Below are 17,004 nucleotides of genomic sequence, written 5' to 3'. Positions count from 1 at the left end.
AAATGGAACACCCCGTATATAATATCATATTATGATTCATTATCACTTTGTCAACAAATTCATATACTATTTCTCTATACCTATCTATAACCGTTTAGAAGATATAAATTAATTTCGATTTTTTTTTTACCAAACATGAACTTTTATAAATGCTGATAATCTTGAACTCTCTTGCACTAAAACGATCAAATTTGAAATGGAGTGGAGTGATACTATGAGGATCTTCACTCCGAGTCATATTTTCATTTGCCTCATACAGGGTCTTCAAAAAATGCAGATACTTTGATCTCATGGAAAAATGAGTGGAACTCATTTTTAAGCTCTTCATCCAATTTTAGATTAACTTTGTTACTATTTCTATTTTAAACCGTTTTTGAGATAAACCGTTTCGAACGGAAACTGACGTGGTTTTCTTGCTCGTTTTTTTGAATTCATCACTCATTTTGGATATTCAACTTTTTTTATACTTAGTAATATTTATTTTTGATCCAGTTTTTTAACTGTCTCAGATCAGTCAATCCGAAATTGGTATGTACCTACCTTAGAAAAATTTACAATTTGTATACATTGTGTTATTGGTCTCTAACGTACAACAGTACACATTAATATTTTTCAATAGTGTGCTTTGGAAAAATAAATAAACCAATTATTTAACGTCAGACTTTCGTTGGTGGTTTTGACTGATTGTGATAGCTACCAATTATAATAGAATAATGTCAAGATTAGGTTACAATAATGAAGATTTCTTGAATTTATTAATAATTTATGGTGAGTGCAATAGAATTGCAAGTAGAACATGCCGAGTATTTCATGAAAGATATCCACAACTTCTGAAGCCGAATAATAATGTGATAAATCGACTACTAGAAAACTGTGGGTTGAATGGAACCTTCCGTCCAAAAATCATTCGTAAGAAGACAAAAGTGGATGATGACAATGGTATAACAGTTTTGGGATACCTTCATACATTTCCAAATGCTTCTCTGCACGAGGCTGAAAGGAAGATAGATATTCCCTACGTGACAATTTGTCGAATTCTTAATAAGCGTAAATGGCATCCCTATAAGTTCAATTGTGCCCAACATTTGAAAGAGACTGATTTACCTCGTAGGGTGGAATTCTTTGAATGGTTTCTTGTCAAGACTCAAGAGGATGAACATTTCCTTGACAATATCATATGGACAGATGAGGTCAAGTTCACAAAAAATGGAGTTTTCAATAGACACAACAGTCATTATTGGGCGCCAGAAAATCCCCATGTTGTCCGCCAAAGGGGTTTTCAAGAAAGATGGCAATTCAATGTATTTTGTGCCATAAAGAATGAGTCAATTTTTTATATCGAGTTTTATGATGATAATTTGAATGCATCAAAATATGAAGATTTACTGAGGAATGAAATTCAAATGATTGCAAATAATAGACCAGGAAGAGAACGTGTATGGTACCAAATGGATGGTGCTCCACCCCATAATTCTCATTCAGTCAGCGAAGCTTTAACCGAAATCTTCGAAGACAGATGGATTGGTAATAATGAACCTTTTCGTTGGCCTCCTAGAACACCAGATGGCAATCTATTAGATTATTTCGTGTTGGGTTTCATTAAAAATATGGTTTACTCTACTCCAATAACAACAATGGAAGATATGAAATCGAGATTTACAACTGCTTTCAATAGTTTGACTCCAGACTTGATCAGAAGCGCTACACATGACAATCTTTTGAAGAGATTACATGTTTGTTTAAGTAGAGGTGGAGATACACTGACGATTAAATTAACTCATTAATTTATAGGTTTATCATTTTCAGTTCGTGTTTCAGCGTTAATGAAACTATTGTTTGAAGAGAAGTTTCATTCGATGGTTGAGGAGTATTTTAATAATTATCTTTTCATTGTATTATCTGTGACTAATTGAGAAATATCAAACGAAATCTGTTTTACAAAAATGAGTGATAAACAAGGAAACCATGTCAATTTCGTTTGAAACAGTTTATCTCGAAAACGGTTCAAAATAGAAATAGTATTATCTAAACAAAGTTAATCTAAAATTGGATGTAGAGCTCAAAAATGTTGAAATATACAGGGTATTCCATTTGAAAAAATTGAGTTCCACTCATTTTTTCATGAGATCAAAGTATCTGCATTTTTTGAAGACCCTGTATGAGGAAAATGAAAATATGACTCGGAGTGGAGATCCTCATAGTATCACTCCACTTCATTTCACGTGCACGAAAGTTCAAGATTATCAGCATTTATAAAAGTTCATGTTTGGTAAAAAAAATATCGAAATCAATTTATATCTTCTAGACGGTAATAGATAGGTATAGGGAAATAGTATATGAATTTGTTGACAAAGTGATAATAAATCATAATATGATATTATATACGGGGTGTTCCATTTGAAAAATCAAAGAAGCCGCTACTTCATAGTAGAAGCGACAACGCCGCTTCATCTATATATATATATATATATATATATATATATATATATATATATATATATATATATATATATATATATATATATATATATATATGATGAGCTCCGTGTTCTGTGTATTTTATATATATATATATATATATATATATATATATATATATATATATATATATATATATATGATGAGCTGTTTTCTCGGGTTTCGCTCCGTGTTCTGTGTATTTTATCCCCATAAGGATTATTTTCACAACGTTTCGGCAAAGTCTCATTTGCCATCTTCTGGTGATGTCTGGTTTTTTAAACCAGACTGATTAGTTCGAACTCTGTATCTCAATTTATAGGGATGGATGTTTCCCTTCACCTGCGTTGCTGCAACTACCTGTGTTCGCTCGACTACCTGTTTTGGTTTTAGTACCTGAGCTGCCTCTTCTGCCTCTGTTATTGTACCTGTATTGTCATGTGCCGAGTTTTGCTTCTGGGGTTGAGCGGTCTGATTGCTTGTGCGAAGCGATAAAACGGATCTCAATGTTGATGGTAATCTTTGCGCATCATCCCTCTTCTTCATTTTATTAGGTCGTTTTTCAATTTCGATAGCCTCTCTGATTGTTCGCGAGTAAAAGTTGTCGTTGCTTGCTAGTATTTTTGTCTTATCGAAATTGATGTTATGTCCTGTCTGCACTACGTGTTGGAAGAGAGAAGACGTGGTGACTTTTCCCTTCACTGCTAGTTTGTGTTCACCTTTGCGTATGTTGATTCGTCTGTTGGTCTGGCCGATGTAAGTCCTGTCACAATCGTGGCATGGTACTTCATACAATCCTTGTGACTCCAGTGGTATCCTGATCCTTGGGATTACGAAGCATGGACCTTATTGTCCGTTCTGGTACGAACGAAGTTGATATGTTGTGGCGGCGAAGAATTCTGCTGATTTTATCTGTTGTTCCTGCAATATATAGTAGTGTGGTTGTTATGACCGGTGTATCTCGAGTTTTTTGTTGTTTCCGTGTGGTCTTGGCAGCCGCTTTTATACTTCTTTCTGAGTAGTTATTCATTTGTAGAGTTGTTTCGATGGTGTTCAACTCTTCTTGTCTGTGATCGTTTTCTGCCAGCTTCATCGAACGTGTAATGAGTGTTTTTGCCACTTCGTGAATTTGTTTTGGGTGGTGCTGTGAATTTGCGTTTAGGTACCTATTCGTGTGTGTTGGCTTTCGATATACCGTGTGACCTAATGTACCGTCCGCCTTTTTTATAATCAGTACCTCGAGAAATGCGAGCTGGTTGCCTTCTTCAACTTCTTTCGTAATTTTAAATCGTGGATGGATTTCATTCAAGTGATTAAAAAACCTGGAAAGTTCCTGGTGTCCATGAGACCAAATCACGAAAATGTCATCGACATACCTCAGCCAGAGTTTAGGTTTCAAGTGTGACGTTGCTATTGCTTCTGTTTCGATTTCTTCCATGAAAAGATTGGCAACAACGGGTGATAGTGGCGAGCCTATTGGTGCCCCTTCAATTTGTCTGTATCGTTGGTTGTTATAGATGAAGTAAGTGTTTTTGATGCAATGTTCAGCCAAGGTGATAATATTCTCTTCCGGTTTGTATTTCTTTTTGATTATTTCTAGTGCCTCTCCGGTGGGTACCTGGTAAATAACGAGGTTACATCGAAGCTGACAAAGATGTCCAGACTAACGGTTTGTGTTTTCAATATGTCTATGAGGTGGTCGGCATTGCGCACATATGAATCGACCTTTTCCGCATGTGGTTGAAGTACATGAGCAACGTGTTTCGCACTGCACTGGTGAACCTACCGAGCTCACGATTGGTCTGTGTGGTACCCCTTCCTTGTGGACATTGGGGAGTCCATAAAGTTTAGGACACTTGGATGATTTCTCCAATAATCAGAGGAGTTTATTTGGAGGTGTGTAAAACAATAGCTTTAGGTTTCCTTGATGGTTTCTAGAAATAGGATATCGATCAGAAGTGTTAAGGCTTAGTACATTAAAGCCTAGAGTAAGACCCTGTGTTCAGTTATATTTCCTATCAAGGACACCATTGGAAAGACTAGAAAATTTCAGAACCTCGGCACTCTGATTTCTTTATCCAGTGACAATTTATGTTCGATAGTGATAATTCAGTATTTTCAGTCATTCATTTCCAGAATAGAGATGCCAAACTCTAATAACACTCTCAAATAAACCGTATTCCTTGTTTTAATGGTATTCTTGAAGTGTCTTCTATCAAGGAGTAACTAAGTGGGTCTACAGTATTTCTGTAAATATCTGTAGATGACGTCCAAATAAGAGTTTTAATTTGGTAACCCATTTCAGCACTTATAATTGAATATCTATAAAAAATCTGACCTTCGCCCTTGCCTCTGGGAATCAAGAGCTAGTCATTTAAATTGGGCACATGCCCAGCTGTATATTAATTCAAAAAAAACCAGACCCATACAAAATTTGTCTCATTAGCTAAACTTGCATCACTGATGAATAATTATCCATTTGGAGGTGGTTTTTTCAACTCACTCATGTAGTCCTCGAGAAGCAAACTCGCTCCTGTACTTTTTTGAAGAAGTTTCGCATGAAAGAGCTAACGTTAATGGAGAAAACATAACGGCGGACTGTTCTGCCGTAACTCAAAACGCACCTAAACGACAAATGAGCTAATGGCAGAAACTGGCTCGATCGTTTTGCTACGCACAAGTTATGAGCTCATAAAATTTGAATGCCACCAGTTATCGGAACAAATTAAATCTGCACGCAGCATAGATGGAAGACAATGTTTGACAAATAAAAGCCGCTCGATTCGAATTCCTCTATTTAAGTTGTGGAGAGTAATCTTAAGTAGCGGTAGCACATAAATAAATCACCTTATCTGACGCTTCATCTCTAGGTTTGTTTTGTGGAGTTTGCCATGGCCAGTGGCCAGTAATAAATGATTGTCATAATGAAGCAAGAATACGAGGATTATTTATTTCTATCGATTATGCATCCACTCAGTGTATCTTCTGGAACTAGTTGAGAAAAATATAGCCCTGGTGGGTTATTACTGAATGTCACCTAATAGAATATACGACAAATTATCAAAAATTCCTATGCATATTATTAATGAGAAATATGACGTTGGTCGTTCGAGCCGAATATTACGACTGAAAATAATAAAATTATAACTTCCTAAGTGAAATTTGGAATGTCTGGCGTGAAATTACTCTATCGAAAGCATTTTCCCCTCACGAGAACGAAAATACTGTCACCCGACGTGCTTTTTGAACCAATTTAGCACCATCAGGAGATGTCTAAGTCATCTGAAATTGAATATTTGGGCTGGTATTCTGGAAGATCATATTGCAAGTCCATATTTCATTGATGTTAACCTCAACGGACAAATGTATCTTCAATTTCTTGATAAAATTGTGAACCTCAGAATCACTCAGTTACTTGAAGACGATGATAGTCTTCTTGAAGATCAGCTCATCTTTCAACAAGATGAAGCTCCTCCACATTTTATTGCACCTGTTCGTCAATTTTTAGATGTCAGTTTCACAGGGAGATGGATTGAAAGGCGAGCACCAATAGAATGGTCAGCTAGATCTCCTGATTTATCACCATTAGACATTTTTTCAGGGGGCCATTGAAAATTCTGAAGTAGCGGGTTGACAACACAATGATGATGTATTTGTTGAAAGTGACCCATCTTCAAATAAAAATCAACGGTTCTGAGCGATTTTCAATTTTTGTCACGAGTTCGCAGATTAGAAGGGCGACAAGTTTCAGCTGAGACACACTGTATTATTTTATAGTGTATAGATTTTTCTAAGTAGCGATATATGTGTAATTCTGTTTTTCAATTATTTCAACCACACTTTGTCAATAAGATATGAATCTTCAGACAATAAAGCATATTTTGACTTTGACTTTACTACAAAGCTGCAAATTTTCATCAGTCATCATAAACATATATGTTGAAGTTTATTTCGTTCATTCAGTGTTTATTCAGTGTATTTAGTGTTACATTCTGTATAATTGTTTGTAAATCTTTGATAATATGTTAGTTAGATGTGACGTTAAAAAATAATAGATGAGAGTTAGTTTGACAGACAAAAATTTTGGATTTCAATTTGGTTCTGGATATTTCCAGAAATACCTAATTTACAGGTAAAGTCAAAACATATGGTCCTTCGAGCCGGATATTTCCAATTATAACTGATTTACAGGTAAAGTCAAAACATATGGTCCTTCGATGCCTAGAAAGAACAGCAATTTGGTAATACAAAGCCATAATTGTCTGAATTGAGAACAAGTAAACGACTCGCCGAAAAAAGAAACCAAAAAGACGCAAAACATAATGCTGAAGCCAATGAGAAGGTAAACAGACCAGAAAAGGTGCACGTGCAAATTTTTTCTGCTAGATCGATGGTAGATCCAAATAACGTTTACAAATCTATCCAAGAATCAATGAATGCAGATAGCAAGAAGAATCATTCTGTACATGGTAAACCTCATGAAAGTGAGAAAGTCATCACAAGAAGTACTGCGTCATCAAGACGTCAAAAGCAATGTGAAATCGAAATTCAGATGAAAAAGAAACAACTGGAAATTAAAAATCGACAAGAGGTTTTAAAAAAACAACAAGAAATCTTAGATTTGTAACTTGCAATGAAACTAGCCTAAATTGATGAAATTGAGTTAGTATCTACTTATCAGGATAAAATACGTAAAGATGTTACCCTGACAAAAACCGTTCCAAAACTTGTATGTGTTGTAGAAATGAAATTCATCATTTGACTGTTTGTCCAAAATTCAACGCCTTATCAACAGACGAAAGATGGCCCTTCATAACATCAAAAAGAATACGTTTTCTTGTCTTTATCCATTTCATAGCATCAAAAACTGTAGAAAAAATAAATTGTGCAATATCGATGGCTGTCAAAAGCCTCATCATGAACTGTTACATAAACTGAACATAACCATCGGATATAACCACAACAAAACACAATTTTAAATGGCAATATACAGGAAACCTACACAAACAAGCTCCACCATACCGGCAAGTTCAAACCATCCACCATCACAAAAAATGGCTGCCTGTAACGCATTCATATATATAGAATGTTAAGAATACCATTCAGCAATGAAGCTCGAAACAAAGAACGGAAAATCATATACCAAATAGCGAACGAAAACGGATACACCCAAAAGACAATAAATAAACTAGAAAACAGAATCGAACGAAAAATACAGAACAAGGATCAAGCCACCCCAACAGACAAAACAACACAACGATGGATAGCATTTACGTATGTTGGACACCATACCAAAAAACTAACAAACATCTTCAAGCCATTGAACATCAACATCACATACAAGCCAAACACGAAAATAACACAACAAATAAACAGCTATGAAAAAGAAGAAGACAAAAACCAAAACGGGATATACAGTATACAATGTTCGGACTGTATATATATATATATATATATATATATATATATATATATATATATATATATATATATATATATATATATATATATATATATATTACTTTTTTAATCCTTTTCTGCTAGTCTTCTTCAGTAATATTAGATAACTACTTCTTAACTTAACTTGCTCTAATACCTTCTTACAATTAGTCAAAACTTCTTGGCGATGATTCAACAGTTTCATTAATTGACGAGGATTTTGCCGATGAATTGAATTTCACAGGTCCTAAACACCCTCTTCAATCACAATGGACAAACAATCAAGTGGAAGAACAGAATAATTCAAGAGTTGTAAGTTTCAAAATATCTTCCCATTCAAATCAAAATCCAAATTTCTATGTACGTCACGTTCGAACAATCAAAGGTTTATCTTTACCAAGTCTAGACCAAGTCTTGGCTTCAACCGTTTTTTTTCGGCAAAAAGCAATGCTTTATTAACAAACGATATGTCTTTTTATCCATTATCTTCCAACTAACAAAAGTTGCTTCACTTAAAATGTTTTATCCCACAAAATAATAGTCCGACAGCTGTGAAACTTGTACACGCGTCTTTTGAAGGTTAGGGTTGACTAAAAATCATATGGATTCAATACTGGTAACGCCATCTGTGGGTCAGCTTACGAACTTTTCAGTCCATGTAATATACCTGGTGAATCCGGAATCTGACATTAAATTGCTACATTCGACTAGCTCAAAGTTGTAAAAATCCAACAGCAATTTACTACCGTCTTTGTTTCTGTGACAACCAAGATTGGATTATTAGAGACAAATGTTGCAAAACGAATACGAAACGAGAGGCTAGGCCTTCTAGTTAGAAATAATCCGCACACATCGAACGTTCCGCAGACGTAATCAGGCGATATTTCCTTAAATTTATCATGGTCAAGTTCGAGAACACATCAAGGAAGACCGGATGTCATGCTTCAGGGAAATTATGAATTGTTAATTTCATTCGTTTTGGTTATGGGCGTTTATTAGCGGCTCGATAGAGATCGTACGGCGAGCTGTCACGGCTGGCGAGCAATTGCTCATAGAGTTCTGGAGGAGTTAGACGCGGAAGCCGAGTTAAGTGTCAGGTGCGACGGATGAACCCTCTCGTCCGATTAAAAATGCTAATTCGGTAATGGAGGTAAGAAATTAACGAAATCATTCTCGATGACTGGTACAGGCAGAACAATATACGAGGTAGGTACGTAAAATTTTCGACCTAACGAAGATACAAGATGTTTTTTTATATTTTTTTCTCAACATAGTCTCTTTTTTACTCTACACACTTCTCCCAGCGATGATCCCATCTCTGCAATCTGTTCAAATAGTACTCGGCGTTTTTCTCTGCAAAATAATTGTTCACATGACGGTGATTGCCTATTTATTTGACAAAAATTTCTGTCCTCTCAGCGCAATTTTCAGATGACTGAACAAAAAGAAGTCGCTTGGGGCTAGATCGGGTGAGTAAGGCGGATGGTCACGCAGTTTAAACCGTAATTCATGCATTTTGACCACGGCAACCGACGGTATGAGACAGTGTGTTGTCTTGGTGAAAAAGAAATTTCTTTTTCTGTAAATGTGGCCGTTTTCCCCCAAGTTCTGCCTTCAGCTTGTCAAGTAATGATGCGTAGTATCCTTCTGTAATGGTTTTTTCTTTTTGAAGATAATCGATTGAAATAACTTTATGACTATCCCAAAAAAACAGTCGCCATCATTTTTCCAGACGGAATAGCTATTTATGATATGAGTGTTAGAAGTAAGGTTTTATTTTGTGAGTGAAAAAGTTTGCGAAACGAAGGTTGTGCAATTTCACGAACAAAATGAAACTTACTTTTAACACAAATATCATACAAAGTTTTTTGTAAAACTGTCCTGTTTTCATAATAAAATAGTTGTATTTAGGGTTTCTATAAAAACACATTTTGACATCTCTTGTCAGTTAATTATTTTCATGTTATCGCATTTGCTATGGAGTGGCCGTGTCAGGTGACGCCGTATCACCTGGTTATCAACAAACAGTATTGTTTACAGCTCACGTGTTTCATTTAAAGTCACATTTAAAGTTCTTGCTGGTGTTTAATGTCTTGCATAATGAAGAAAAATATAGTGTGTAACAACGAAAACTTAACAGAGCCGTTTTTGAATATAAAAAGTAAGATTTTGAAAAAAAGCTCGGACACGTCGATTTTCAATTCAAGGGGGACACCTTTTAGACTTATCAGACTTTTTGTAGTACGCACCCCCTCGTAGGGGTGCGTTCGACGACTCTTATTTAGATAGGGAAAGTAGGTCGAGTGGCACCTTGTTTTAAAGGTCTTTTGAATACCTTTACAACTCTGTTAAAAGAAAATTTTTGTAACGATTAGTTTTCGAGATAATTTGAAGTTAAAATTGCCATGTTAATAATACATCAGACAGACCACTCGGTAACTTGTATGCCTAAATAAAAAAAATGTTCGAGCAGTTCTTCTTATCAGTTTTTTGTTGAATAAAGTCCCTTTTTTAAAATCAAAACCCACTCCTCTTCTTCCAGTTTTCATTAGTACATCGTTCGATTGTGTTATTTAAACGGGTCGTGTATTGTTATTTCTTTAAAAATGCCTTATACTACTACTGAAAGGGATTCAGTTATTGCTTTATTTTTTGGCAACGACCAAAATACTAATAGAACATCAATTTTATTTAACGAGCAAAATCCTGGTAAACACCTAAGCAGAAATCACGTTCTGGATTTGTTCGCAAAATTCAGGGAGACAGGTTCGGTTTTAAATAAGAAAAGAAATGTTCAGAGAAGGGTAGTGAATGACGATAATGCGACTGGAGTGATTGGTCAAGTCATCGCCAATCCCAGGTTAAGTACCAGAGGTTTATCAGCAATGGCCGGAATAAGCCATATGAGCGCATGGAGAATCCTTAAAAACCACAAATTCCATCCTTATAAAATTAAACTTGTTCATGAACTCAATGAGGATGATTTTGACCAAAGACAGGAGTTTTGTGATGGCATGAGTGAGAGATTAATGCAAAATCCCGAGCTGCTTTATAACATCTGTTTTTCGGACGAAAGCTCATTTTATTCAAATGGTTGCGTGAACCGTAACAATTGCCGTTATTGGTCGGATGAAAACCAAGACAATACGCAGAAATATATATCCAACATCCCCAGGAGTTGAATGTCTGGGCCGAAATATTAGGCAATCATATTATAGGTCCATTTTTCATCGATGGAAATTTAACCGGTGATTCTTATTTACAACTTCTTGAAGAGGCAATACAACCTCGTATAGATAAAATTAATAACAGGATCCAAGATGTCAAGATGAATTTATCCATTTTCAACAAGACGGTGTACCACCCCATTATGCCCAGCAGGTTCGAAAATTTTTGAATAATCATTTTGAAGGGCAATGGATTGGTAGAAGAGGTCCAATTGAATGGCCAGCACGATCACCAGATTTAACACCACTGGGCTACTTTTTGTGGGGATATTCAAAGTCTAAAGTTTATGCTACACAGCCAGCCAATTTGGATGAATTACGTCGTAGAATTATTGATGAATGCCGAGCTTTAACTCCTGAGATGTTGAATAATGTAAGAGCAAAATTCGAACAAAATCTTTATTGTTCCATGGAGCAAAATGGCGCACATTTTGAACATTTACTCTAAATTTTCTATGTGAGTTACTCTTATTAGGTGTTACTTTTTTTTGTGTATGAAACAAAAACAAAAGGTTGCTTTTATGAACAACAGGAAGGAACGGCCATGGGAAATCCCTTGTCCCCCTACCTGGCAGACCTGTTCATGAGCAGATTCGAAATGGAAACCAAAGAAAAGTCGAAGTATTTTCCTAGGATTTGGCTAAGGTATGTGGATGATATTTTCGCGATATTCGATACGAAAAAATCGAATATTGACGACTTTGTTTCCATTTTAAATAATAGATGTCCATCAATCAAATTCACGTATGAGTTAGAAAATAAGGGACAACTACCATTTCTTGACGTTTTGGTAATGAGGAGCCAATATGGAGGGTTAGAACACGATATATTCAGAAAAGAAACAAGCACGTACAGGTATATTCGTGACAGTTCACATCACTGTGGACAGCACAAACGTGCTGGGTTGAATTGTTTAGTACATCGTCTTTTGACTTTCCCTCTAACACATGATAGGTTCACAAAAGAAAGACGTACAATACAGGAAATAGCAGCCACTAACGGTTTCTCGAGGGGTATTGTAGATGACAATAAGGAAGAAGAAGTTTAGGTTAAGAATGAATGAAGTCTCGACTTTCAGAAAGGACAAAAACCAAGATAAATACATCTCAGTTCCATACCACCAATATATTCTTATTTTGGGCGTGTAATGGTGTATCGAAGTTTCATCTTCAGTAATTAACCATCGCCAGAACTCGTTCGTGAGTGGGTAACTGTCAACAGATGAATAACTAAATTCACTAGCTTGATATATTTTTGAAATACAACTTGCCTATTATGAAGAATTGAAATGCGTAATAAATGAATATAGTTGTTCATCGTAGGATTCTTCTAATTATGATAATTTCAGATTTTGAAATTATAAGTGGATGAGAATTTTTTAATCTAGTCGAGATATTTGTGATAAAATTTCCAATTCAAATCAAATAACATATGTGTGCTAAATAAGAGGTTTCTTTTAAACAACATTCTCCTTTTGAAACGTGTTTTATTGTCACAAATGGCTTTAAACGGTATTTTTTACTTCTCATCATGTAAGGTCAGCTTGCAACACGCCTAAAAAATAACCCGTCTGTTGAAAATTTAAAAGCCATCCATTGAAACTTTGGTGAGTCGTTTCCCATTCGGGGTACTAATACACATGTTTTTTTTTTCGTGAAGTTTTCGGATTTGATTATCCAAAGAGGAGGTAAGTAGATGACAATATGCATTCGAGCAATATTACAGTTTGCAGGTCGGGTAATTTTTTTACTGTTAACGAGGTGGGTCAGATTCGTTATTAGCGATCACTGATACTTTTTATAATTTTTTTTCAAGTTTCAGTAAAATTTCAGATATGCTGTATCTCCCGATTGAAAAAATGAGCGTGCTTACGCTTTTTGACGTGCAGAATACGAATTCGAAAGAAAAATTTGGTGCACCCTACCATTTCCAGAGTTACAGTCTTTCAAAGTTGATAAAATTGCATTTTTTTGCACAATTCATACTGAAGATAAAGAATATTTATTTACTACATCAGATTCTCATATCCTTTGAAACTTATTAATATGACAATTAACATTTTTTCTTTAATAAACTTGATTTCCGGTGACATCTCCGGGGTGAGTGGCGGGGGATCACTGTCTCTCTCTTATGGGTGTTTGACAGTCCCCCGGTGCAGACCACACGGCACTCACCCAGTAAAGTTATCGGTCAACCACCCAATCCCGCACCTGCGGGTAACAGGCGTTGGCCGGTTTCAAGCTAGATGTGTGGGAGAGGTGTCTCGCAAGAGCCCTCGGCGGTTACTCATCCAACGCTGGAAAGGTAACTTTCCTAACATGAGTGCCCCTCGGGGTAACGTAAGGGTATGCGGTGCAGACCACACGGCGTACACCCAAAAGTTGTTGATGAACCGCCCTATCCCACACCTACACGGGTAATGGGCGCGACATCTTCGACATATGATGTGTGGTAGAGGATGCTCGTGAGAGTCCTCGACGGTTACTCATCAAACGTTGGAAAGGGAACTTTCCTAACATGAGTTCTAGGGGGGAGGTGAGTGCCCGCTCGCGGCTGGAGGCTAGTGAGCCTCATCTCCAACTGGCGTTGGCCTCTTAGGGGCAGCGGCTCCGCTAGCGGGTGAAGGGATACAGGGTTGCGGTAATCCATTCATGGGTGCATTGCAGCCCCATTCTGAGGCACTGGACGGCTTATGCTGTTCCGTGATCCTCGCCTGCTTCTGTTCCGGGCTCTAGTATCCGAGTCGAGTCTTGGAGGGCACCAAGGCAGACGCTTGAGGTGTCGGACCCCGGTTGGACGGAGCTACTAGTATTCGAGCTTAGGACCCCGACCGGCCACTTCCGGGACCATATTCCCAATTGATTTGGCATGGTTGGCGGGGGCAGGTGTGCGACGCGAGCACTCTCTGGCGAAAGACGAGCTTAGTTAAATTGTACGAACGTTCGGTCGAACGCTGCCGATGGTCCTGTCTCTTGGTTAGCTACACTAAGTAGATGTGAGGAAGCAATTCCGGGTTCGGTGAGCGGGAGGAAGCCCTGCGAAATCCTGTTGGTGTGGGGTGAGGGGCGGTACCCGCAAGGATTTCCCGAAAATCCACCCCTCCACACCCGATCGCATCCAACGCCAGGGTGCGTCTGGGGGGCCTAACCGGCCCCCCAGTCCCCCCGGTGCGGTCGTAACTATGACTCTCTTAAAGTTACTTACTAGTAACATTTAAAAAAAACTATTGAAAACTTCGTTTGAACTAATTTTTGACATTTTTATAAATCGCTTACGTCAAAAAAGGTGTACTTTCTGGCAGTTTTGGTGGAAATACAACTAACGACTTCGGCTTTTTTCTTCAATACTCCAACTTTTTGTTCTTTGTTACATCTGTACAGTGAATTATCAAAATTAAATTCGCATTCTTCATTGCAATCGGTACAATGTATTTTTGACGCAAACACTTCATCTTGAAATAAATGACTACAGGCTAAAACAGGCTGGAACAACCTGTTGGGAAAATGCAAGGAAAAATAATGAATTGTGTCTTACCTGATAAAGAGATTGCTTTTCCAGGATGGATTATTTGCCCCCTCAGTGGAAGATACACGAAAGGTATCTGCTGAGATGTCGATCCTCCTACAAAAGGAGACAGGATACATTCTGAAAATAACATTGATGTTAATTATGTAAGATATGACAGGTCGATACGTGATGAAAATCAATTATAACGTAGTCATTAAGAGATTTTCTATTGACAGTTTGTGAAAATTTGAATTTTAGCATCATATAAGTCGGTACATGCAAGTCTCATCGAAATGAAATCTATTTTTCAACAGTAGGATTCGGAATAAATTTATGACAAGGATCTTATATTTTGAAGAAAGATGGAAGCCTTTCGAATTACATTTGACAATTGTCTATTGTTGGTATAGTCTAAAGCGAAAGCCAATGGCTAAGCTCGAATAATGTCGCCATTAGAGCCAAAATTTCGAGAATGAAGTCAAAATTTCGGAAACAAAGTTGAAATTTCGGAATCAAAGTAGGAATTTCGAGTTCGAAGTCGAATTAACTCTCAAATTTCCGAGTTTAAAGGGGTTGAACCCAAAATTCCAAAATCAAAGCCAAAATTTTAGGAATAGAGTCAAAATTTTGAAATCAAAGTAGAAATTCCGAGTTCAAAGTCGAAATAACTCTCATATTTTCGAGTTTAAAGGGGTAGAACTCAAAATTTCAAGATCAAAGACAAAATTTCAAGAATGGAGTCAAAATTTTGAAATCAAAGTAGGAATTTCGGTTTTAAAGTTGAAAAAACTCTCATATTTTCGAGTTTAAAGGGGTTGAACTCGGAATTTCGAGATCACAGCCAAAATTTCGAGAATAAAGTCAAAATTTTGAAATCAAAGTAGAAATTTCGGAATCAAAGTAGGAATCTCGAGTTCAAAGTCGAATTAACTCTCAAATTTCGGAGTTTAAAGGGGTTGAACTCAAAATTTCGAGATCAGAGCCAAAATTTCGAGAATGAAGTCAAAATTTTGGAATCAAAGTAGAAATTTCGGAATCAAAGTAGGAATTTCGAGTTTGAAGTCGAATTAACTCTCAAATTTCCGAGTTTGAAGGGGTTGAACCCAAAATTTCAAGATCAAAGCCAAAATTTCAAGAATGGAGTCAAAATTTTGAAATCAAAGTAGCAACTTCGGTTTCAAAGTTGAAAAAACTCTCATATTTTCGAGTTTAAAGGAGTTGAACTCGGAATTTCGAGATCACAGCCAAAATTTTGAGAATAAAGTCAAAATTTTGGAATCAAAGTAGAAATTTCGGAATCAAAGTAGGAATCTCGAGTTCAAAGTCGAATTAACTCTCAAATTTCGGAGTTTGAAGGGGTTGAACTCAAAATTTCGAGATCAGAGCCAAAATTTCGAGAATGAAGTCAAAATTTTGGAATCAAAGTAGAAATTTCGGAATCAAAGTAGGAATTTCGAGTTTGAAGTCGAATTAACTCTCATATTTTCGAGTTCAAAGGGGTTGAACTCAAAATTTTAAGATCAAAGCCAAAATTTCAAGAATGGAGTCAAAATTTTGAAATCAAAGTAGGAACTTCGGTTTCAAAGTTGAAAAAACTCTCATATTTTCGAGTTTAAAGGGGTTGAACTCGGAATTTCGAGATCACAGCCAAAATTTCGAGAATAAAGTCAAAATTTTGGAATCAAAGTAGAAATTTCGGAATCAAAGTAGGAATCTCGAGTTCAAAGTCGAATTAACTCTCAAATTTCCGAGTTTGAAAGGGTTGAACCCAAAATTTCAAGATCAAAGCCAAAATTTCAAAAATAGAGTTAAAATTTTGAAATCAAAGTAGAAATTCCGAGTTCAAAGTCGAAATAACTCTCATATTTTCGAGTTCAAAGGGGTTGAACTCAAAATTTCAAGATCAAAGCCAAAATTTCAAGAATGGAGTCAAAATTTTGAAATCAAAGTAGGAACTTCGGTTTCAAAGTTGAAAAAACTCTCATATTTTCGAGTTTAAAGGGGTTGAACTCGAAATTTCGAGATCACAGCCAAAATTTCGAGAATGAAGTCAAAATTTTGGAATCAAAGTAGCAATTTCGGAATCAAAGTAGGAATTTCGAGTTCGAAGTCGAATTAACTCCCTAATTTCCGAGTTTAAAGGGGTTGAACTCAAAATTTCAAGATCAAAGACAAAATTTCAAGAATGGAGTCAAAATTTTGAAATCAAAGTAGGAATTTCGGTTTTAAAGTTGAAAAAAACTCTCATATTTTCGAGTTTAAAGGGGTTGAACTCGGAATTTCAAGATCACAGCCAAAATTTCGAGGATGAAGTCAAAATTTTGGAATCACAGTATAAACTTCGGAATCAAAGTAGGACTTTCGAGTTCAAAGT

The 17,004-nt window shown here is 36.4% G+C and overlaps 1 protein-coding gene across 1 annotated transcript in view; it reads right to left on the bottom strand.

Annotated features, from left to right (window-relative positions):
• sha (shavenoid) overlaps positions 1-17,004 on the bottom strand; it is a 228,216-nt gene that overhangs the window by 34,769 nt on the left and 176,443 nt on the right. The window contains exon 4 of the mRNA XM_074174536.1: positions 14,658-14,768. Coding sequence (XP_074030637.1) covers positions 14,658-14,768 — 111 coding nt within the window. The remainder of the gene's footprint in view (positions 1-14,657; positions 14,769-17,004) is intronic.

This window comes from Leptinotarsa decemlineata, unplaced genomic scaffold (assembly GCF_025532065.1).
Source record: "Leptinotarsa decemlineata unplaced genomic scaffold, Ldec_3_MD MMD2_tig00000591_RagTag_RagTag, whole genome shotgun sequence".
In the NCBI taxonomy this organism is placed as follows: Eukaryota; Metazoa; Arthropoda; class Insecta; order Coleoptera; family Chrysomelidae; genus Leptinotarsa; species Leptinotarsa decemlineata.
This window is presented reverse-complemented; position numbering and strand designations above follow the sequence as displayed.